The following is a 22,353-nucleotide window of genomic DNA, read 5'->3' on the forward strand; positions in this document are numbered from 1 at the left end:
CAGCTCCCTCCTCTTGTGGGCTCTCAGAGGCTGACGTCCTTGCATGGACTGAGCAGAGGGATTACCCTTTGAATGGTCACAACCAGACTCTGATGTTCCATCTGTCCCCCAGCACACTCATCTTGTACCACGGTTGACTTTGGGGTAATGGCCAGCTTGAGGGTTGGGAGACTGTCACAAGGACTTCTGCCTGGGACAGAGACTGAGCAACAGCAGCAAGGTCATGGGGTCCTGGTCGTACTTGATTCTTCAGGGAGATTTTATGAGCACATCAACTCCCATCAGACTCCATCCCTCCTCTGATCTGATCTGATGATGACACTGTGCTGGCCATGCTGATCAGAGTGGGCAGCAGACCCAGGTCGACAGGGATGAGTGCTGATAAATCCTCTCCCTGAGAGTCTGCGGGTGTGCAAAATGCTTGGAATGACAATGGAACATTTCCAAAGGCACTGTGTGTGCACAGGTATGCCTGAGGAATCTTCCTTCAGCCTCCTGTCCTGGGTCTGCTGCATCCCCACTGCCTCCACAGTGCCTGCTGGCATCTTATTTGCCTACAGATACAGAAAGATAACACAGAGGCTGTGGTAGAGTCAGCACTGACCCAGAGTTCATATGGGCTCCAGGAGAAAGAGAGCACGGTGATGCCTCAGTACAAGTGGAAGGAAGCCAAACACTTGTATAGGACCATGATAACCACTACTGATACTCACACACACACACACGAACAGCAGAGAAAAACGTATCTATTAATATAAATAAATATTATAAACATTAAAAATCATAATGTAGGCCTGTTACTGGACAGACTTAGAATTATTTGTAGAGACAGATGAGAAGTTTATCCCTGGTGGATGTGGGAATACAAGATAGACTATTTAGAGCAGAAGTGGTGGAGCAAGACAAGCAGCATGAGAAAGCAAGGCTGAGAACACAGGATATATCTAGAAGAAAAGTAAAAGGAATGGTGCACAGCTCTGATTGGGTTACTGCCTGTCTGCACGGAAAAGGAATGTTTGTGGAATACATTGTCAACATGAAAAGGCAAATGGGAAAGTTGTAAAGGCTGATAGGAAAGGTAAAAAAGGAAACTTGTGAGTGTATATAAGTGATGTGAGAACCTGTAAAAAACAATTTGTATCATTCACATTAGAGTCTGAGCCTGTTTGCCATAGATGGAATTTGTCCATGACATCATTTTCCTCACTGCATCCTTGAGCTCCTGGTTCCTCATGCTGTAGATGTGGGGGTTCAGTGTTGGAGGCACCACTGAGTATAGAAATGACACCACCAGGTTCAGTGAAAGGGACAACAGAGAGGGTGACTTCAGGTAGGCAAAAAAATCAGTGCTGAGAAAGAGGGAGACCACGGCCAGGTGAGGGAGGCACGTGGAGAAGGCTTTGTGCCGTCCCTGCTCAGAGGGCATCCTCAGCAAAGCCCTGAAGATCTGCACATAGGACACAACAATGCATATAAAACAACCAAAAAAGGCAAGAACACTAAGGACAGTAAGTCCAATTTCCCTGAGGTAGTCTGATTCTGAGCAGGAGAGCTTGAGGATCTGGGGGATTTCACAGAAGAACTGATCCACTACACTGCCTTGGCAGAGAGGCAGTGAAAATGAATTGGCAGTGTGCAGCAGAGCAAAAAGAACCCCAGTGCCCCAGGCAGCTGCTGCCATGGTGGCACAAGCTCTGCTGTCCATCAAGGTCCCGTAGTGCAGGGGCTTGCAGATGGCAACGTAGCGGTCATAGGACATGATGGTGAGAATGCAATACCCTGCTGAAAACAAAAACAAAAAGAAAAAGACCTGAGCAGCACATCCAGCATAGGAGATGTGCCTGGTGCCCCAGAGGGCATTGGCCATGGCTTTGGGGAGAGTGGTGGAGATGCAGCCCAGGTCGAGGAGGGCGAGGTTGAGGAGGAAGAAGTCCATGGGGGTGTGCAGGCGGTGGTGGCAGGCTACGGCTGTGCTGATGAGGCCGTTGCCCAGGAGGGCAGCCAGGTAGATGCCCAGCAAGAGCCAGAAGTGCAGGAGCTGCAGCTGCCGCGTGTCTGCCAACGTCAGCAGGAGGAACTCGCTGATGGAGCTGCTGTTGGGCATCTGCTGCCTCTTGCCACAAGAACCTGTCCAAGGAGTACAAAAGTTAAAGACAGAGATTTCAGTGTGGAAAATTTTCAGTTAACCCCAGTTATGTGAGCCACATTTCTTGACGTTGAGTTTGTCTTGAGGGCTTCTGCACTTTTTCTCTCCAGGAAGCAGTCTTGTCCCCATAGGGACAGGGAAATGTGGTCGTGTAGGGAAAGGTTTTCTTTCCAAAATGTATCACATGAAGTAAATTCTAATAGAGAAGTGCTTGTCAGCATCTGTGGACTCAAAGCCAGAAATATGTGGGTTACAAATGGAAGTTGCAGTGATAGTTTTTTCTGCACTCCATCCTCTCACTCAGTGTGTCCATGGAGGGTTTGCTGAATTGAGAAATTCGGAGCACTTCTGCTGTACTCAGTATGAATGCCTATGAGACCTGAGAGGCAAAAGGATTCATGTCTGCTTAGTGTGGAGAAAGGGCAGCTGGTTGGGCTTGTTTCTAATTGTTCTGAGCTTGTCAGTTTTGAAGAGGGAGATGGATTACACTCCCAGAACACTGTGAAAAGAAGGCAGACCCAGCTGAGAGCAGAGGAATCCACTGCCCATCACGGAATATTCATCATTTCTCAACATACTTCAGCAGTGCCTCATCAGCACATGTATTGCAAAGGAAACCTAACATTCATTCCCTGCTGCAGCAGGGAAGACCTCATCTGGAACAGCTCTTATTCTATGATAAAGAAACATAGAGTGTATGCAGCCTGATCTGCACTGGGATGTGCCAGATTTGGTGATCCCTCTTGGAAAAGTGTTTGCATTACCTATGGTGAGAGACTTACTGTGTCAATGGCTGAAAGCAATGCTCCTGCAGTGAGGTCGCAGCCTGCTCACACCCCACACATCCTGTAATCCCTCTCTCCTTTCTCTTCTATCTTCATGTCACCTCAGAACATGCTGCTAGTACTGATGCAGAGTACACGGGAGCTGCTCTTAGTCAGAGCTGTGTCTCTGCAGCACTGCCCACTTGTAGGAGCTCCCTGTGTCCCAGGAGCCCAGACCAGCTCAGCAGCAGAGGATGTGATTTCTATCCTCCCGATGATCTCTCCTGAGATGTCCCTGGGTCTCTGTGGCCAACAGCTCCTAAAAGACAGCAGTGTCATGATTGTACTCTGAAATCTGCTGCATTAACCACCAAATGCCCACTGGACAAGGACCAATTCCAGACATACGGTTAGCCCTTCAGTGAGTGTTGCTGTATCAAAAAGTGCACACAGGCAAGGACAGGGAGGGGTGGACTTGCCCTGGGCAGGGCAGTGATCCAGCTGAGGTAGTGCTGGCATCTCATCCCTAGATGGAAACTCTATGGTGGAAATGGGTTTGGGATTTCTCTGGTTCAGTTCAGATGTGCACAAGGAGTTGCCTGCATGTGAGCTCCTGCTCTGAGTCCTTGGTCCTCCAGTGGAGAGTCAGTTGCTCACACACAGACCCTGGGTGATGACCAAGGTGCCTGCGATGCTCCTGGATGTGTGCTAGTGCTTGTGAAGTGTGTGGGAAATCCCTGAGATAGACACCTCCTTCCTGAGCATCAGCTGAGGGCCAGAGAGGGGTTAGAGCTATTCTTGGCCATCCTAAATGACAACAGACCACTGCGTTTAGGGCACTGGAGTATGTCTTTTTTACTCATCTCCGTGGAGCAGGCAGAGTTATTCAGCTGACTAAATGGATGAGCTCACAAAAGAAGAGGCAGATCTTCCTCTGTTCTCCATCTGTTGCCTATTCTGGAGCTCAAGGCACTACAGAGCTGACGCACATCTTTGTTCTTCGTCTGAAGAAGCCTCAGTTTTCTATGTGCTCTCATGTGAATGACATCAGAAGCAGCCTAGTGTCATGCCAGTTCCCTGGGCTGTCCAGCACACTCACATGCAGCTGCAAATGCAGCACAGGGCCTTCAGGAAAGACATGTCCAGGAGTATCCATGCTGCTTGGATAACTTAGCTACCCATAATGGGTCCAATGATTATGTGCCACCTTCATAGATACCATGGATGCACTGAATCCAATAATGCCTCCTGAATAGGATGTTTTCTTATGTGATTTTACACTGATGAGAACACCAGTATGTGCTGGGCTACATAGCTTTGTACACTTGCAGGCCTGAGCTCTTGTTTGGATCACAGGAACACAACTGGACTGTAGCATGAGTCTTCATGATAGATGGGAGAGGAGACAAAAAAGAGCAACTGCCCTCTGTGGGTGTGCCCTGAGCTCTTCCTTGGGATGGCAGAGCAGCCAGGTGAGAGTGAATGGCAATGGCAAATAGAGGAGACCAACAGTGTCTGTTCCTGGCTTCCTGATCATGAGGAGGAAGTGGAAGGTGCCCAATGCAGACAGATAGGAGCCTGATGTTTCAGGCCCTTGTCCCCTTTGGGGGCCTTTTCCACTGCAGTATCTGCTGCAGGGACAGCACAGCAGGGCATACAAGATCCAGGATATCCCTGGAGAGCACAGCTGACAGTTTGTTCACCAAGCCTTAGAGAAACCAAAGAGGAGAGGTGCTCTGCTGCATCTCATACTCACTGGCAAGGAAGGGCTGGTGGAGAATTTGAAGGTCCAAGTGAACCTGGTCTGCAGTGGCCATGGGATGGTGGAGCTGTGGAGTCTGAAGGGAGGGCAAAAGTCAAGTTCACACCTTGGGTTTCAGGAGAGCACACCTTGGCTTCTTCAAGTGTCTGTGGTGCCCAGTACAGAAAGAATGCAGATATAGGAATTGGAAACAAGAAGTGGTCAGCTGGGAGCAATGCAGAGTGTTTGTCCTAGTGTACCTGCTGAGATTAGTTTAGAAAGTCTAAAGCTCACACAGAGTTGAACCTGCCCAGGCATATCAAAGACAGAAGGGCTTTTAGAAATATATACACAACAAAAGGAAATCTAGGGTGAATGTGAGCTCACAGTGAAATGGGGCATGCTACCTGGCATGAAGGGCGTGAAGCCTCCTGTGCTGCATGTGACCTTCTAAAACAAGGTCTGAGAACGTGAGAAGATCTCAGTACCACAGTGTGACTCAATTAGTGGAAACACTGAGAGCTGCCATGGACAATTCTCAGCAGGGAAATTCTGGGGAGTGCCAGGCTCTGTTCAAAGCAGAGATGGATTTTCTCTTATTTTTGAAGCTGTAAGTCTGAAAGATGTTCCTGTCAATAAAACTGAAGCAATTGAACTAAATTGAATTGAATTGAATTGAATTGGATGGATTGAAGACCAAGATGGAAATCAGTGAAAATGAGTTAACACACCTCTCAAGTTCTGAAATACTCATGAGATCTGTTTTTTTTTTTAAGTTGAAAATTCAAGAGTTCTAGGGGATTTTGTGTCCTTTCTATTTTATTCAAAAAAGAACAACATTTTGCAGAACTGTGTTAGCAGGAAACACATGCCTTCAGATACGGGGACACAGACTGTGTTTCATTGTTCATCATGAAGGAATTCTGTTTGTTGGAAAAAAGAGAAATCTTTCATTGCCCATGTGCAGCTGGTTCTCTGAGGAATTGGTGCCAGTGCCAATGCCCTGTGACCAATGCCCAGCGTCCACCGCTGCTCTACCCTGCTGTGTATTTGATGTCCCTCATCCTCCAGCTGTCTCCAGCTCTCCTAAATCAATGACCATGATTCAGGACAAGTTTTCAGCAGGCCATCTGGACACATGCTCTTCCCACTGCTCTACAATCTTTTCCTTCCCTTGCTCTTTGTTCACTCAGATACCTCCCAACTATCTGGCTGATCTGTGAACTTCAGGGAGATTATTGGAACTTGCAACATTTCTGCAAAGTCTGATGGACTCCTTGATCAACTCCTTAACTGTGATTCTATCTATGCCTTCCTATCTCTGCCTAACATATTTCTTGCACAAATATTCCCAAGACAAACCTCATTAGGTGTGGCTTGGACAAGGCATGCAGTTGATTACATTGCTCTACAGTTCGTTCAATTGCATCATGTTTACAATTATTGGGAAAAAAAAAAAAAAAAAGAGAGAGAGAGAGAAATCTTTCATTACCCATGTGCAGCTGGTTCTCTGAGGAAAGCCAGTGGGAGATGGTGCAAACAAGGTTTAGCACTGAGCAGGTGACTGCAGAGGAGAAAAGTGATGTGAGGAAAACTGATGCAAGTCCCATGGGGCCAATGGGAGTAGAAATGGGGTGGGGTAGCTGCAGAGGACATTTGTCCACACAGTGACGAGGCAAAGGTCGTTAGGGGACATCCTGGATCAATATCATTTACAAAGTGCTGCTTCATCTTCTTGTTTAAACCCAACTATAAATAAATAAATAAATAGTCTTCATAAATACCCATCATTCTCTTCAAATTTTAACTCTCTCCCGATACCTGTCCAGTTTGCTGCACAAGTTCTGAACACCTGAAGAAGATGACAGGAAGGCACAAGGCACAGGAAGGCTCTTCAGGTTGTAATGGGTCCCAGGGAGCATTTGCTGCTGAGTCCATCAACCTCCAGTGCACAGAGAAGATTGCATGAAGTGCTCAAGAAGACAAAGTCTGAAGGAACAGTGAAGTTTCCTGGAGTATTAATGGGCCCCACTGAGGACCATTCACAAGCCAGCTTCCCCAGGGACTTGTTAGAGCAGATAATTGGAAGCCATGATTGCAGGCAGACCAAGGCACTGGGATGGCGGCTGTGATGCTGAGCAAAGCCTCCTTTGTCTTCTGAAGCAGAAAGGCCAAGGCCTGATCCCCAGAGCCTTGGCAGGGAGATCGTGTCCCTCCTGCTGGCTCAGGGCCCTTCCTGGGGCAGTGGGATGGAGGTTTGTCTGATGTCACATGGAAGACTGTGGGACAGCAGCTGCCACTCTGCATGGGGTGCAGGGATACCGTGAGGCCCAAATCCCATATGAGCAGTGTGTCTCATGCCAGGATGTGGGATGTGGGAATGGCCCAGTCTGAACAAGCAGTCAATCCCAATGAAACTTTGAACTTCAGATCACTCAGTTCTAGTGCCCTCCTTTAGATAGTATCCCATAGTTGTATGTCCTTTATGTTCTTTATGTTCTGACCCATTCTCCAGCGGCTTATCCATCAAATTATGTTTCTGTGTAGCCCTGTGCAGAACATTTTGCCCAGAAGGATACTGTGAGAAATAGTCAAACTATTCTCTCTATACTCTATTGAAATCTTAAAGGATAACCTCAACTGGTTTCTCTTGGTCAACTCAGTGGGTGATGCTGTCATAAAGGGACATTAAGTTAAACAGGACCTTCCCCTCATGAGCTTGTGTTGGGTGTGACCAACGAGAGAATTATCCTTCAGGTGTTTTTAAGTAACTCTTAGCACCATTTTCTCCATAAATTTACCAGGCACTGAAGTGAGAATGACAGTTCTGTAATTACTGATGTCCTCTTACTTCCTCATGTTTAAAATAAGGACAATGTTTGCCATCTTTCTCTGTATGGGATCTGACATTACCCTAAACTACTTCTGATGCCATCCACATGAGAGCTCAGAGCAAACTAATAAGGAGTCATGAGTGAAATAATGTAGATGTTTCATAGCTTTGTAATGCCTTCAACTCCAGACTATGCCACAGATGGAGCAGAGAGGAAGGTCTGTCTGTTCTTTTGTGAGCATCCATTTGGTCAGCAAAATAACACAACATGCTCCATGGGGACAGGTGCAAAAGGCACAGTGGGTGCCCCAAGCACAGGGCTGTGGTGGCATTTAGGATGGCCAAGAATACCTCCCTTCTGGCCCTCAGCTGATGCTCAGGAAGGAGCTGTCTGTCTCACAGATTTTCCACCACAGTTTACAAGCACGAGCACACAGCTAGGATCACTCCAGGCACCTTGGTCATCCCTGAGTGTCTATGTGTGAGCAGTGCAGTCCCTGTTAAATAAAGAGCAAGGATTCAGATGAGGGGCTCACACACAGACACCTCACTGTGTACATCTGAACTCAGCTAAGAGGACTCCCTGCTCTCACGGTTCTGTGAGGAACTGATCCCATTTCAGCCTCAGGTTTTCCATCAGCGGATGAGATGAATAACTCTAGGGTTAGGATGAGAGGGTCTGATATTAACAGGACATATGGAAATGGCTTTAAAATAAAAAGGGGTGACTAAGGTTTGATATTGGAAAGGCATTTTTTACACACAGGCACTGGAAAATGTTGCCAAGAGTAGTTGTGGAGGCCCATACCTGCAGGCATTCAAGGTCAGGTTGGTTGGGATCCTGGGCAGCCTGTTCTGGTAGATGGCAACCCTTTCCATGGCTGGGGGGCTAGAACTAGGTGATTTTTCAAGTCTCCTCCACACTATGCCGTTCTATGATTCTGTAATGTTATGACTTAGAGCTTTTTAGCGGCTGTTTCCAGATTTGGCATTTGCTTCTCTCATGGTCAAACATCTTTTTCTAGGAACAACCATGCTTGTGGAATCCAGTGGACATGTGGTAATTAACTGAGCTGACTGTGTAGGACGTTCTGCAGTGATGACCCTGCTGTCCCTGAGGAGATGTCATCTCTGGAGACCAATGGAGGTCTCCATGGAGAGAAGGAAATCCCATCCTGTGCTGCTGAGCTGGGCCAGGCTCCTGGGACACAGGGATCTCATACAAGTGGGCAGCACTGCAGAGGAACAACTCCTCTGCACAGCACAGCCAAGCAAGGTTAGGGGCATGATCTGCAGGTAACAGAGAGAGGAGAGAAGAAAGAGAGCTTACACGCTGTGTGGCACATTAGCAGACTGTGTGCTCACGGAAGAAGCATTTCTCACAGCCCTTGACAAGGTAAGTCTCTGGCTGCAGCAAATGAAGAGGCTTTTCCTGCAGGGATCACTAAATTTGGGACATCCCAGTGCAGCTCAGGCTGCATAAACTGTTTCTTTATTATGGATAAAGAACTGCTCCAGCTGAGGGTTTCCATGCTGCAGGATCAGAGCACAGCCCAGGGGCTGCAGCCGGGTGCCCAGGGCTGTCCTGCAGAGCAGGTCCCTGCTGTGCCTCAGGGGCTGTGTGCCAGGGCAGGGACTCTGCTGCCTGCCAGGCTCAGCACTGAGCACTGAGCACTCAGCATTCAACCTGCCAAGGGAGCTGCCCAGGGCGCTGCGGGGTGATGTGTGGGGGAAGGAGCCCCCCAGAAGGGCAGGGCTGGGCAGGGGCCTTCTGCTGCCACAGCTGCTGCCTGGGGCAACGGGATCACGGCTTCTTTGCATCCCAGAGAGTTTCCAAGGGCACTTTGCAAGAGGAGAGACAAGACAGGGATTTTCCCATACCTGTCCTTAGGGAAAGATAATGAGTTGGACACAGAATTCTGAAAGGAGTTGTGAAATATGAACACATCTCTGAGAATCTTAAACTATCTGTTTCTCAGTCTGCAGTTATATGAACAACCTCCCCATGTGCTTTCAGCCTCTTTTCTCCCAAAGGACAGCACCAGCTGAAATTATCGTAATTCTCTGCAGACATGTATAAAGCACTTATCCTGAAAACAGGCAGCTTTCTCTAACAGAAAGTGAAGTGCATAGAGTTTGGGATGGGCACTCTGAGTGCAGAAGGGGTAAAGACATGAGACATGGAAATCACTTGTAAGAGTAAAATATCCTGGATATGATTAGGGAATGAGAGGAAAGTAAGAGCTCTTTCAGCTTCTACTTCTTAAGGTGCAGTAAAGCTCATTAAAATAAACTCATGCTATGGAGATAAATGAACATTTTCCATACACATAGAAAAACTTCTATATAATGGTGGGAAGAGTTTCTGTGTGAATGGTCTTGACTTGTCATTATTTTCTGCACTGTGAACAGGACTCCAGGCCCAGGAACTGCAGATGCCCAACAGCAGCTCCATCAGCGAGTTCCTCCTGCTGGCGTTGGCAGACACGCGGCAGCTGCAGCTCCTGCACTTCTGGCTCTTGCTGGGCATCTACCTGGCTGCCCTCCTGGGCAATGGCCTCATCAGCACAGGCGTAGCCTGCCACCACTGCCTGCACACCCCCATGGACTTCTTCCTCCTCAACCTCGCCCTCCTCGACCTGGGCTGCATCTCCACCACTCTCCCCAAAGCCATGGCCAATGCCCTCTGGGACATCAGGCACATTTCCTATGCTGGATGCGCTGCTCAGGTCTTTTTTTCTTTCTCTTCTTCATCTCAGCAGAATATTGCATTCTCACCATCATGTCGTATGACCGCTACGTTGCCATCTGCAAGCCCCTGCACTATGGGACCTTGATGGACAGCAGAGCTTGTGCCACCATGGCAGCAGCTGCCTGGGGCACTGGGGTCCTTAATTCCCTGCTGCACACTGCCAATACATTTTCACTGCCTCTTTGCCAAGGCAGTGCAGTGGATCAGTTCTTCTGTGAAATCCCCCAGTTTCTCAAGCTCTCCTGCTCACAGTCCTACCTCAAAGAAATTTGTCTTCTTGTGATCAGTGCCTCTTTAGCATCTGGGTGCTTTGTATTCATTGTTTTGTCCTATGTGCAGATCTTCAGGGCCGTGCTGAGGATGCCCTCTGAGCAGGGACGGCACAAAGCCTTCTCCAAGTGCCTCCCTCACCTGGCCGTGGTCTCCCTGTTTCTCAGCACTGCTTTTTTTGCCCATCTGAGGCCTGCCTCCCTCTCCTCCCCATCCCTGGACCTGGTAGTGTCATTTCTGTACTCGGTGGTGCCTCCAGCAGTGAACCCCCTCGTCTACAGCATGAAGAACCAGGAGCTCAGGGATGCAGTGAGGAAAATGATGTCACGGTCACATTTCAGTGGGGATAAATTTATCCTCTGTCATAACAAATGATTCCCAGTCTGTCCCCTAACACACCTATGTTATTTTTTTTTAATGTTTAAAATATTTAATTATATTAATAGATACATTTTTCTTTGCTGTTCATATATATGCGTAATTATCATTAGTGGTTATTGTGTTCCTAAACATGTGTTTGGATTCCAATCACTTCTCTGAGGCATCATCCTGCTTTCTTTCTCCTGGAGCCCACAGGAACTCGGGGTCAGTGCTGACTCTCTCACAGCCTCTGTGTTCCATCTCTGTATCTGCAGGCAAATGAGAGGCCAGCAGGTTCAGTGGTCATGATATGGGCTGGATTAGCAAAAGGATCAATGTATTAGTATAAGGATCAATATATTACATTAGCAGAACGAATCAGTGTGTACTCATCTTAAATGTTACCAGTTTAGCTTTGCTTCGTGTGTGAACAGCCCTGTTTTTATCACTTCTGTTTCACAGAAGCACTGCAATCACATTTGTTTGCCTCCGCCAGGTGCAAGGACTTGTTCTTGAGTTTGGTATGAACTGTTGGCAGTTATAGTGCACCAAGACAGAAAGCTGCTGATTGTGCAAAACAAGCAATGGAAATTTGCCAAACTGGGGGAAAGGAGCTAAAAGGTGAGCCAGGGTGCACCATGATGAAGAGGAAGATGAACTAAAGGGGAGGAAGTAGGTGCTGTGAGAAGGAGGACGTGCGGTATCAGGGGCTGTGCTGGGGGCACATCTATGTACCACTGCACGCATGCTGCCACACAGTGCCTGCACTGAGCTGCCACGGGCTGCCTGTGGGGTGATGGGGCCGGGCTGTCCTGCAGAGGGGAAGGCACACGGAGCCTCCTGCTGCAGGGCTGGGACCCCAAAATCAGCCTGGAACTCAGCGCCCAGCTGTGCTGTGCTCACCTTGCCTGGCTCCCAGGTGCCTCCTATGCTGCTCTGTCACTGCCCCTCCCCTACAGGATGGGAGAGAAAACAGAATTCAACAATTCCTGGTTTGAGGGAAAAGGTGCTTTATTCTTTCCTTGCTTAAAACCCATGAGAACAAATTGTGTGTATTAATGGCTACATATCAAATGCAATGTTTTCTGCACACTTTGGAACAGCTATTGCATTTAGCGTCCTTTCCACCTTAATATATTATTTGAAACCATACGTAACCCACAACACATGACTAATTGTTTATATAATTTAAATGATTTCCAACACAGAAATCTGCTCACAGTCAGTTAGGATTTCACATCCCTCTTGTTCCTTTACCTACTTACTCTAATTAAAATGATATGCCACTTTTGTATTTCTCTGTCCTCTCACATCCTGAGCTTTCTTTTTCTTTTCTTTTCTTTTCTTTTCTTTTCTTTTCTTTTCTTTTCTTTTCTTTTCTTTTCTTTTCTTTTCTTTTCTTTTCTTTTCTTTTCTTTTCTTTTCTTTTCTTTTCTTTTCTTTTCTTTTCTTTTCTTTTCTTTTCTTTTCTTCTTTTCTCTTCTCTTTCTTTCTTTCTTTCTTTCTTTCTTTCTTTCTTTCTTTCTTTCTTTCTTTCTTTCTTTCTTTCTTTCTTTCTTTCTTTCTTTCTTTCTTTCTTTCTTTCTTTCTTTCTTTCTTTTCCCCTAATATTTACCAATAATTCCCTAAAGTAACCCCGTGTACCCCTTAGTTATTTCTGTTCTTGCTGTCAGACCCAGTCTGTTGTGTCAGTGCAGTTCAGGTAATGATTCACTTCTGAATGCTTTGGTCATTTGCAGAACTCTGGACCATTCCAATAACAGCTCTCTGGATCCCAAAGTAAAGGTTGCTACGTTACAGAAACACACGCATCTATCAGGTGCCACTTGTAAGCAAAGAATCAATCTTACGAACAATTTCTTTGTGTGTGCTGTAAAAAGATGTGTTTTACTATAACACAACCACTGTCCTGAGATTCACAATGCTTTGTTTAGCTCAATATTTTAAGGATATAAATGAGAAATGAGTGCTTTCCCAAAGCTTCATTAAATGCTGTGGTTCTTTACGGTCAGAATGATAATGTGGATGCTTTGACAGTACATCAGTTACACAGACCGGTACAAAAATCTAGCTGGACTGTTGAAAGTCCTTTGGCATGATCCCACATCACATCCTTATCTCTGTGGAGAGATATGTGAGATGGATTTGAAGGGTTGCTTCCCTCTCTGCCCCGAGGAGCCGCGCTGGGCCGAGATTGGAGAGCAGTGGGGAAGTGACCTGAGTCCAGGGCCTGGGACTCAGGGCCGCAGCCTCCCCCCGCCGTGCAGAAGGGTTCTTCTCCCGGGGTCCCATTTTGGGACTGGCAGAGCGGTGATCTCTTCAGTTTGACGGGAAGGCGGTGGGACCAGATGCACTTGAGGAAGGCTGACAAGGGCTGAACTGGGGAATGGAACTGATGTGAGGAAATCAAACTCTATAACCACTGAGTAGTTCTAAAGCAGGTGTGTTTAATCAGGGCTGCATGCACGCCAGATGCAGAGGGGATATTGCCACCTAGCCTGCATACTGGAGGGCAAGAAATGCACATACTTAAAGAGCAGGCTGCTTACATATGCATTAGATGTCCACAAATAGGCTGGTTTATTACACTGACTCCCAAAAATGATTGATACCCCCCCTCAACCCTGAGTCTCAGTTATTTTACACATACCGTCTTTGCGATGAAAGTCATTGTGTTACTTTCTTAAGCTTGGGTTAGGATGGAGGACGCTTGGCTGCTTCTGGTTGGTCATCTCATCGACCACAACTCCATTCACCAATCTGCTACTTCTTCATTAATTTGTGGTTTTACTGTCTGAGCCTGCAACCTTGCATTCCAGAGATAGGATAGTTAGCATCGTTATTGCGAAAAATGAGAGAATGACTGTCAGTGCTAATTGCCTGTAGAAAATGATGCTGTAGAAAAGCATGTTACTGGCAGCGAAAACTTGGCTAAGCAAAGTCAAATCTGCAGCTGCCAATTCAACACTATGAAGGCAAAAAACTTTTGACTTAAATTATTTTCTACAATTAATTAAACCTGGGGTAAAGGGTGAGTAACGGCAGGAGAAAAGTGTGAGTAAACTCAGAGTAAAGTGATAGTAAAACCCATAGTACAGATTAAACCTGGAGGGAAGTGTGGGTAAACCCTGGAGTAAGGCATGAGTACACCCAGTGTAGAGTAGGAGTAAATGTGTAGTGAAGTGTGTGTAAACAAGGAGTGAAGTGTGGGTGGAACCGGAGTAAAATGTGGGAAGACATGGAGTTAACTGAGACAAAAACCAGACTAAAGTATGTGTAAACCCAGAGAAAAGTGTGAGTAAATGTTGTCTAAAATGTGAGTAAACCCTGAGTAAAACGAGTGTGAGTAAAACTTTGGTACAGGGTGAGAAAAAGCAGGAGTAAAGTGTGAGTAAACCTAGAGTAAATTTTGAGTAAGCTTGAAGAATGAGTAAACCTGGAGTAAAATGTGAGTAAAAGCCAGATAAAAAGCCAGTGTGAGTAATACCAGTGCAAGTGTCAGTAAAAACAAAGTGTGAATAAACCTGGAATAAAATATGAGCAAACCTGGAGAAAAGTGTGAGTAAACCCAGAGAAAGAGTAAACCCAGAGTAAAGTGTGAGTAGAACCCATAATAAGTTGGAACTACAATCCTGAGTAAAGTGTGGGAAGACACAAAGTAAAATGTAAGTCCAGCAAGAGTAAAGTGTGAGTAAACCTGAAGTTTGAATGCACCAGGAGTAGAGTGAGTGAACCTTGAGTAAGGTTTGAGTAGGACTGATTTCAATTGTGAGTGAACCTGGAGTCAAGTACCCTGATCCCAGGGTAAAGTGTGAGTAAAAGCCACAGAAAAGACAGGGTAAAGCAAGAGAATGTGGTAACCTGGGGAAAATTGTGAGTAAACCTGGAGTAAAGTGTAAGTAAACTTGGAGTAAACTGTATGTAAACCCAAAGTAAAATGTGAGTAGACCTGGAGTAGAGAGAGAGTAAACCCTGAGTAAGGTCTGAATAAACCCAAAGTAAAGTGTGATTAAACCCAGAGTTACTTGTGAGTGAACCTGGAGTCAAGTGTAAGTGAAACCTGAAGAAAAGACATAGTAAACCACGAGTTAAGCGAGAGAAAAACTTGAGTAAAGTGTGAGTAAAATCCAGAGTAAAGTGTAAGTAAAACCAGAAGTAAGGGGTGAGCAAAACCAACAGAAAGGTGTCAGTACAACCTGAGTAGAGTAAGAGTAAACCCGGAGTAAAGGGAAGGTAAACCTAAGATAAAGTGTCCATTAACCTGGTTCAAAGTGTGAGTAAAACCAGGAGAAAAAGTAAGGGTAAAGATGGAGAAATGTGTGAGACAACCCAAAGTAAAGTATAAGTAAACCCAGAGTAAGGTGATAGTAAATGTGGGGTAAACTGTGTGAAGATACAGAGTAAATTGTGAGTTCACCTGATGTAGAGAATGAATAAGCTCTGAGTAAGGTTTGCGTAAACCTGATGAAAAGTGTGAGTAAACCATTGTAAAGTGTTAGTGAAACAGGAGTGGTGTGAGTAAAAACCAGAGAAAAGAGTGAACCACGAGTAAAGTGAGAGTAAACCTTGAGCACAGTTGCAGTAAACCAGTAGTAAGAGGGGAGTCCACATGGAGTAGAGTAAGAGTAAACCCGGAGTAAAGTGAGAGTTAAACCAGGTGTTAAGTGTTTGTAAAGCCGGTGTAAAACGTGAGTAAAACCAGGAGAAAACTAAGGTTAAACCCGGAGTAATGTTTGAGATTACCTGTAGTAAAGTATGAGTAAAACCCAGAGTAGACACAAAGTAGAGAGTGAGTAAACCCTGAGTAAGGTCTGAAATTAGCAGAAGAAAAGTGTGAGTAATCCTGGATTAGATTGTGAGCACAACTGGAATAGAGAGTGAGTAAAACCTGAGTAAGATCTGAATAAACCCGAAATAAAGTGTGAGTAAATTTGGAGTGAACAGTGAGTGATCCCAGGTTAAAGTGTGAGTGATCCCAGTGTAAGCTGGGAGAAAAGTAAGAGTAAAGCCAGAGTAATGTGTGAGTAAGACTTGAATAAAAAGTGAGTAAAAACCAGAGGAAGTTGCAAGTAAAACCCTGAATAAAGTCTGGGCACATCTAGTAAGTGAGTAAGAGTAAACCTGGAGTGAATTGTAAGTAAAACACGAAGGTGAGAGTACACCTGGAGTATGGTGTGAGTAAAACCTGGAGAAAAGTAAGAATAAACAAGGAGTGAGAAAAAAAGGACTAAAAAAGGAGTAAAAAAGGAGTGAAAGTGTGAGAAAACTTGAATTAAAGTTTGAGTATACCTGGAGTGCCAGGAGAGGCTATACCTGTGTCAGATCCTTGGTACATAACAGAAAGAATTACACTGGTAGTTGTGCAATTTCTCCCTTGTCAATAGGGGGTGTGCACCCATCACTGCATTAATGAATAAAATGCCCTTCCCAAACATCTTTGCCTGATGAGAACTTTTTATCCTGAGCGTGTTTCTCACATTCTCAATTCACATCGAGTTTTCTCTTAATTTGCTGTGTTTGCCTCACTCATTACTCCCAGTTTTATACAGTTACATCTAGGCTTTTTTTAGACTTTACTCCAAGATTTACTCACGTTTTACTCTAGGTTTTCCCTCAATTTAATCCAGGTTCTACACACACGCTACACCGAATTTTATTCACATTCTACTCTGGGTGTACTCACAGCCTACTCAGGTTTACTCATATCTACTCTGGTTTTTACTCACAGTTTACACCATGTTTACTCACACCTTACTTTGTGTTACCGCACACTTTACACCGAGTTTACTCACACTTTACTCCGGTTTTATTCACACATTTTTATCTTTTATTCACATTTTACTCAAGGCTTACTTGAACTTTTCTTCAATTTTACTCATACTTTACTCTGGATTTACTCAAAATTTCTCCAGATTTTACCAACAGGTCTTTATCACACTTTACACCAGGTCTTTCTCACACTTTATTCTGAGTTTACTTACACTTTACTGCAGGTTACTGACACTTCTACATGGGTCTTACCTTCCACTCTGGCTTTTGTGCACACTACCTCAGGTTTACTCTCAATTTGTAAAGGGTTTTCTCTTACCTTTCTGCAGATTTTACTCACTCTCTACTCTGGATTTTACTCACTCTTTACTCTATGTTTTCTCTGACTTTGGGTTTTACTCACACTTTAAACTGGGTTTGCTCACACTCTATGTTTTCTCACACTTTATTTCAGGTTTACGCAGACTTGACTCTAGGTTTTACGCTTTACTCTGTTTTTTTTTCTGACACTTTACTTAAGGTTTATTCACACTTTACTCAGTGTTTACCCCAAATTTACAACTTTTACTGACTCTTTACTCCGGGCTTTACTTGCACTTCACTCCTGGTCTACTCACACTTTCATGCAGGTTTACTCACACTTTATTGCATTTTTCTCACACTCTACTCCAGGCTTACTCAAACTTTTCTTCAAGTGTTGCAAAGTTCAAACTTTACTCTGGGTTTACTCAAACCATTCACAGTATATATTTACATTTTAGTTCGGGTTTTACTCACCGTTTTTCTGGTTTGACTCACACTATTTTTTCTGGGTTTACTCACAATTTACTCCAGTTTTCATCCAAAACTTTCATCCAAGTTTTCTCATGCTTTTCTTTGGATTTACTCACATTCTTCTTTGTGATTACTCACACTTTAGTTCTGGTTTTCTCACACTCTGCACTGGGTGCATTCACAATATGGTTTTTCTCACACTTGATTTCATGTTTACTCAGTTACTTCAGGATCACACACACTCCACTCCCAGTGTACACACACTTCAGGTTTACTCCAACTTTTCTTCAGGCTTACTCACCCAGCTCCCTCAACCTTTCCGCGTAGGAGAGATGCCCCAGCACTCTGATTACCTTAGTGGCCCTCCTCTGGACCCACTCCTCTGGAGCTCCACGTCCTTTCTGTACTGGGGGCCCCAGGCTGGACGCAGTACTGCAGATGGGGCCTCACAAGAGCCGAGTAGAGGGGGACAATCACCTCCTTCTCCCTGCTGGCCACCCCTTTTTTCATGCAGCCCAGCACACAGTTGGCCTTCCGGGCTGCAAGTGCACACTGCTGGCTCATGTCCAGCTTCTCATCCACCAGGACTCCCAAGTCCTTCTCCACAGGGCTGCTCTCAAGGAGATCCTCCCCCAGTTTGTATAAACACCTGGGATTGTCCTGGGCCGAGTTCATCACCTTGTGCTTGGCCTTGATGAACCTCATTAGTTTCACATGGGGCCACTTCTCCAGCCTGTCCAGGTCCCTCTGGATGGCTTTCCTTCCCTCCAATGGATCAACTGCACTGCTCAGCTTGGTGTCATCGGCAAACCTGAAGGGGGTGCACTTGATGCCATCATCTACGTTGCTGATGAAGATGATGAAGAGCAGCAGTGCCAAGACGGATCCTTGAGGGACACTGCTTGTGACCACCTCCACCGTGACCCAGAACCGTTGATCACAACCTGTTAGCTGCATCCATTTCACGGTTTTATGCTTCTGTTATTGGTATTATACATCATAATGTCGTGTAAAGCACGGGTAATTAAAGAGCTAATATTCCAGTTCACTGGACCGGCAACTTTGAAGATACCTGGTTCTCAGAAGAGAAGAAGAGCTGCATATCCCGGGGTATTTCACGGTCAGAGAGGAAGATAAGCCATAAAATAAAATAGAATATCAGTCAAATGTGTTGTGGGTTAGGTGTCGTTGCCAATAATATATTAAGGTGAAAGGGACGCTGAATGCAATACCTGTTCCAAAGTATGCAGGAAAAAAAAGAAAGGGGAAAAAAAAAAAAAAAAAAAAAAGCCTGCATTTGATATGTAGCTACTAACACTCACAACTTATTGTCATTGGGTTTTAAGCAAGGGAAAAATAAAGCACTTTTATGCCTCAAACCAGGAATTGTTGAGATGTGTTTTCTCCCCCATCCTTTTGAGGAGGGACAGTGACAGAGGAGCACAGGGGGCACCTGGGAGCCTGGCAAGGTGAGCACAGCACAGCTGGGTGCTGAGTTCTAGGGTGATTTTGGGATCCCAGCCCTGCAGCATGAGGCTCCGTGTGCCTACCCCTCTGCAGGACAGCCTGGCCCCACCGCCCCACACGTAGCCCCCGGCAGCTCAGTGCAGGCACTTTGTGGGGCAGCATTCGTGCAGTGGTACAGAGATGTGCCCCCAACACAGCCCCTCATATCATGTCTTCCTTCTCACAACACATACTTCCTCCTCTTTAGCTCATCTTCCTCTTCATCACAGTATACCTTGGCTCACCTTTTAGCTCTTTTCCCCCAGTTTGGCAAATTTCCACTGCTAGATTTGCCACAATCAGCAACTTTCTGTCTTGGTGCAGTATAACTGCGAACAGTTCATACCAAACTCAAGAACAAGTCCTTGCACCAGGTGGAGGCAAAAAAAGTGATTTCAGTGCTTCTGTGAAACAGGATTGTTGATAAAAACAGGGCTGTTCACACACCAATCAAAACTAAACTGTGAAGATTTAATATGAGCACACACTGATTCTATTTGCTAATGTAATATATTGATCCTTTTACTAATACTTTGATCCCGTTTGCTAATCAAACCTATATCAGCCCCATGGTCCTTGCATCTCATTTGCCTGCAGATATGGAGATGGAACACAGAGGCTGTGAGAATGTCAGCACTGACCCAGAGTTCCTATGGGCTCCAGGAGAAAGAGAGCAGGGTGATGCCTCAGTACAAGTATAAGGAAGCCAAACATATGTATAGGAACATGATAACCATTAATGATAATTACACACACACATATATTTATGAACAGCAAAGAAAAATGAAGCTATTAACATAAATATGTATTATAATCTGTAAGAAACTTAATATAGGTGTGTTATGGGACACACTGGTAGTCATTTGTTGAGACAGATGTGAAGTTTATGCCTGCTGAAATGTGACCATGACATCATTTTCCTCACTGCATTCTTGAGCACCTGGTTCCTCATGCTGTAAATGAGAGGATTCACTGCTGGAGGCACCACTGAGTACAGAAATGACACCACCAGGTCCAGGGATGGGGATGATAGAGTCGAGGGCTTCAGATAGGCAAATGTGGCAGTGCTGACAAAGAGGGAGACCACAGCCAGGTGAGGGAGGCATGTGGAGAAGGCTTTGTGCCGTCCCTGCTCAGAGGGCATCCTCAGCACGGCCCGGAAGATCTGCACATAGGACACAACAATGAAAAGAAAGCACCAAAATAGCACAAAAATACCAAACACAAGAAGCCCTAGTTTCCTCAGGAAGAAGCGTGAGCAGGAAAGCTTGAGGATCTGAGGGATTTCACAGAAGAACTGGTCCAAAACATTCTTATGACAGAGAGGCAGTGAAAATGTATTTGTAGTTTGCATCCCAGCGTATAGAACCCCAGTGCCCCAGGCAGCTGCTGCCATGCTGGCACAAGCTCTGCTGTCCATCAAGGTCCCGTAGTGCAGGGGCTTGCAGATGGCAACATAGCGGTCATAAGACATGATGGTGAGAATGCAATACTCTGCCGATATCAGGAAGACAAACAGAAAGGTCTGTGTAGCACATCCAGCATAGGAGATGTGCCTAGTGCCCCAGAGGGCATTGGCCATGGCTTTGGGGAGAGTGGTGGAGATGCAGCCCAGGTCGAGGAGGGCGAGGTTGAGGAGGAAGAAGTACATGGGGGTGTGCAGATGGGAGTCGAAGGCTACAGCTGTGCTGATGAGGCCGTTGCCCAGGAGGGCAGCCAAGTAGATGCCCAGCAAGAGCCCGAAGTGCAGGAGCTGCAGCTGCCGCGTGTCTGCCAACACCAGCAGGAGGAACTCACTGATGGAGCTGCTGTTGGGCATGTGGAACTTCTGGGCATGGAGATCTGTCCAAGAAGTACAAAATTCAGTGACAATGAATTTCTGTGTGGAAAGTGTGCATTCAGCTCTGTGATTTGGGATACATTTCATGAGGTTGAGTTTGCCAGGAGTTATTCTGCCCTTTGTCTCTGAAGGAAGCAGTTTTGTCCCTGTGGGTACATGGGAATGTAGTGGTGTTGTGGGGACAGATTTTCTTTCCAGAATGCGTCAGATGAAATCACTTCTAATGCAGAAGTACTTTTTAGCATCTGCACAATTTATGCCAGAAATGTGTGGGAAGCAAATAGAAGTTTTAATGTTAGGTTTTTTGTTTTTTTTTTTCATACAAATACTCATCGTACTCATGATGCCCAAGGAGTTTTTGCCTAAATAAGAAATCCTGAGCACTTCTGCTGCACTCAGCATAGAAGGCTGTGAGTGAAAGTTGAGAGGCAAAGGGATTCACCTCTGCTTACTGCAGGGTAAGGGGAGGTGGTTGGACTTGCTTCCAACTGCTTTGAGTTTGTAAATTTTGAAGATGGAAGATGATTGCACTTCTGTGTTACATATAAAGAAGCCAGATCCTGCTGAGAGAACAAGAATGCACTGCCCATAACAAATATTCACCGTTTCTCCAGGGATCTGAGCAAGGTTTCATCATCACACTCTTGCAAAGGATTCCTACCAGTCATTTCATCAACAACACAGCATTTCCTTGCACATAGCCCTTCTCTGCTTCACCCCTGGTCTTGGCTCTCCAGGCTATAGGAAAGATTTGCATCCTTAAGGCCAGTTCACAGTTATGAAGGACACATCAGGGAGATGGCATCTCAAATAAGGCAAAGCTAACTCCTTCCCAGCCTCACAGACTGCGTTGCCCACAGTCCGAGGCAGTCACTTTCAGGCCCTGTGGACTGCAGAGGGTGATGGACATGTGCCTAGGGAGATGCTCTGCTCTGCTCTCTGGAGCTCTGTCTGCACAGGAGGTGATTCATGCATCGGACATGATGATCATGAGGACAGAGATGTTTCTGGGTGGGAGTTTCCTATGAGGAAAGTGTTGGCACTTCAGGATTATCAGTTGATGTGCTCAAAATTGACAAATGATTTACCCTTCCATAGAAGCAGGAGAGAGAAAAGTTGGCCTAAAATTCCCGCTTTTGTTATCCTTATACAAAGGTCCCTGGCAGTGCCCTGTGGTGCACTCTATCTGTGATCCCCCTGCCCCAGGCAGTAGCTGTGGCAGCAGAAGGCCCCTGCCCTGCCCTGCCCTGCCCTGCCGGGGGGCTCCATCCCCCCCACGTCTCCCCACAGTGCCCTGGGCAGCTCCCCAGGCAGGCTGAGTGCTGAGTGCGGAGTGCTGAGCCTGGCAGGCGGCAGAGTCCCTGCTCTGGCACACAGCCCCTGGGGCACAGCAGGGACCTGCTCTGCAGGACAGCCCTGGGCACCCGGCTGCAGCCCCGGCTGCACAGCCTGCAGCCGTCCTGGGACACGCAGCCCTCAGGGCTGTGCTCTGATGCTGCAGCACAGAAGCTTTCAGCTGGAGCAGGTCTTTTTCCATGATCAAGAAACAGTTTATGCAGCCTGACCTGTACTGGGATGTCCCAGATTTAGTGATCCCT

At 46.0% G+C, this 22,353-nt stretch overlaps 3 protein-coding genes across 3 annotated transcripts; 1 reads left to right on the forward strand and 2 right to left on the reverse strand.

Annotated features, from left to right (window-relative positions):
* Nucleotides 1-1,144: 1,144 nt before the first annotated feature.
* Nucleotides 1,145-2,104, reverse strand: LOC149911625 (olfactory receptor 14J1-like). The gene has a single exon (XM_090133537.1). The coding sequence runs from the start codon at nucleotides 2,102-2,104 to the stop codon at nucleotides 1,145-1,147; it is 960 nt and encodes a 319-aa protein (XP_089989663.1).
* An 8,162-nt stretch (nucleotides 2,105-10,266) lies between these two features.
* Nucleotides 10,267-10,881, forward strand: LOC149911626 (olfactory receptor 14J1-like). Its single transcript, XM_090133500.1, has one exon. The coding sequence runs from the start codon at nucleotides 10,267-10,269 to the stop codon at nucleotides 10,879-10,881; it is 615 nt and encodes a 204-aa protein (XP_089989626.1).
* Nucleotides 10,882-19,774: 8,893 nt separating this feature from the next.
* Nucleotides 19,775-20,734, reverse strand: LOC149911627 (olfactory receptor 14J1-like). The gene has a single exon (XM_090133501.1). The coding sequence runs from the start codon at nucleotides 20,732-20,734 to the stop codon at nucleotides 19,775-19,777; it is 960 nt and encodes a 319-aa protein (XP_089989627.1).
* Nucleotides 20,735-22,353: the final 1,619 nt, after the last annotated feature.

Source organism: Phasianus colchicus, unplaced genomic scaffold, assembly GCF_987193195.1.
Source record: "Phasianus colchicus unplaced genomic scaffold, bPhaCol1.hap1.1 HAP1_SCAFFOLD_73, whole genome shotgun sequence".
Classification (NCBI taxonomy): Eukaryota; Metazoa; Chordata; class Aves; order Galliformes; family Phasianidae; genus Phasianus; species Phasianus colchicus.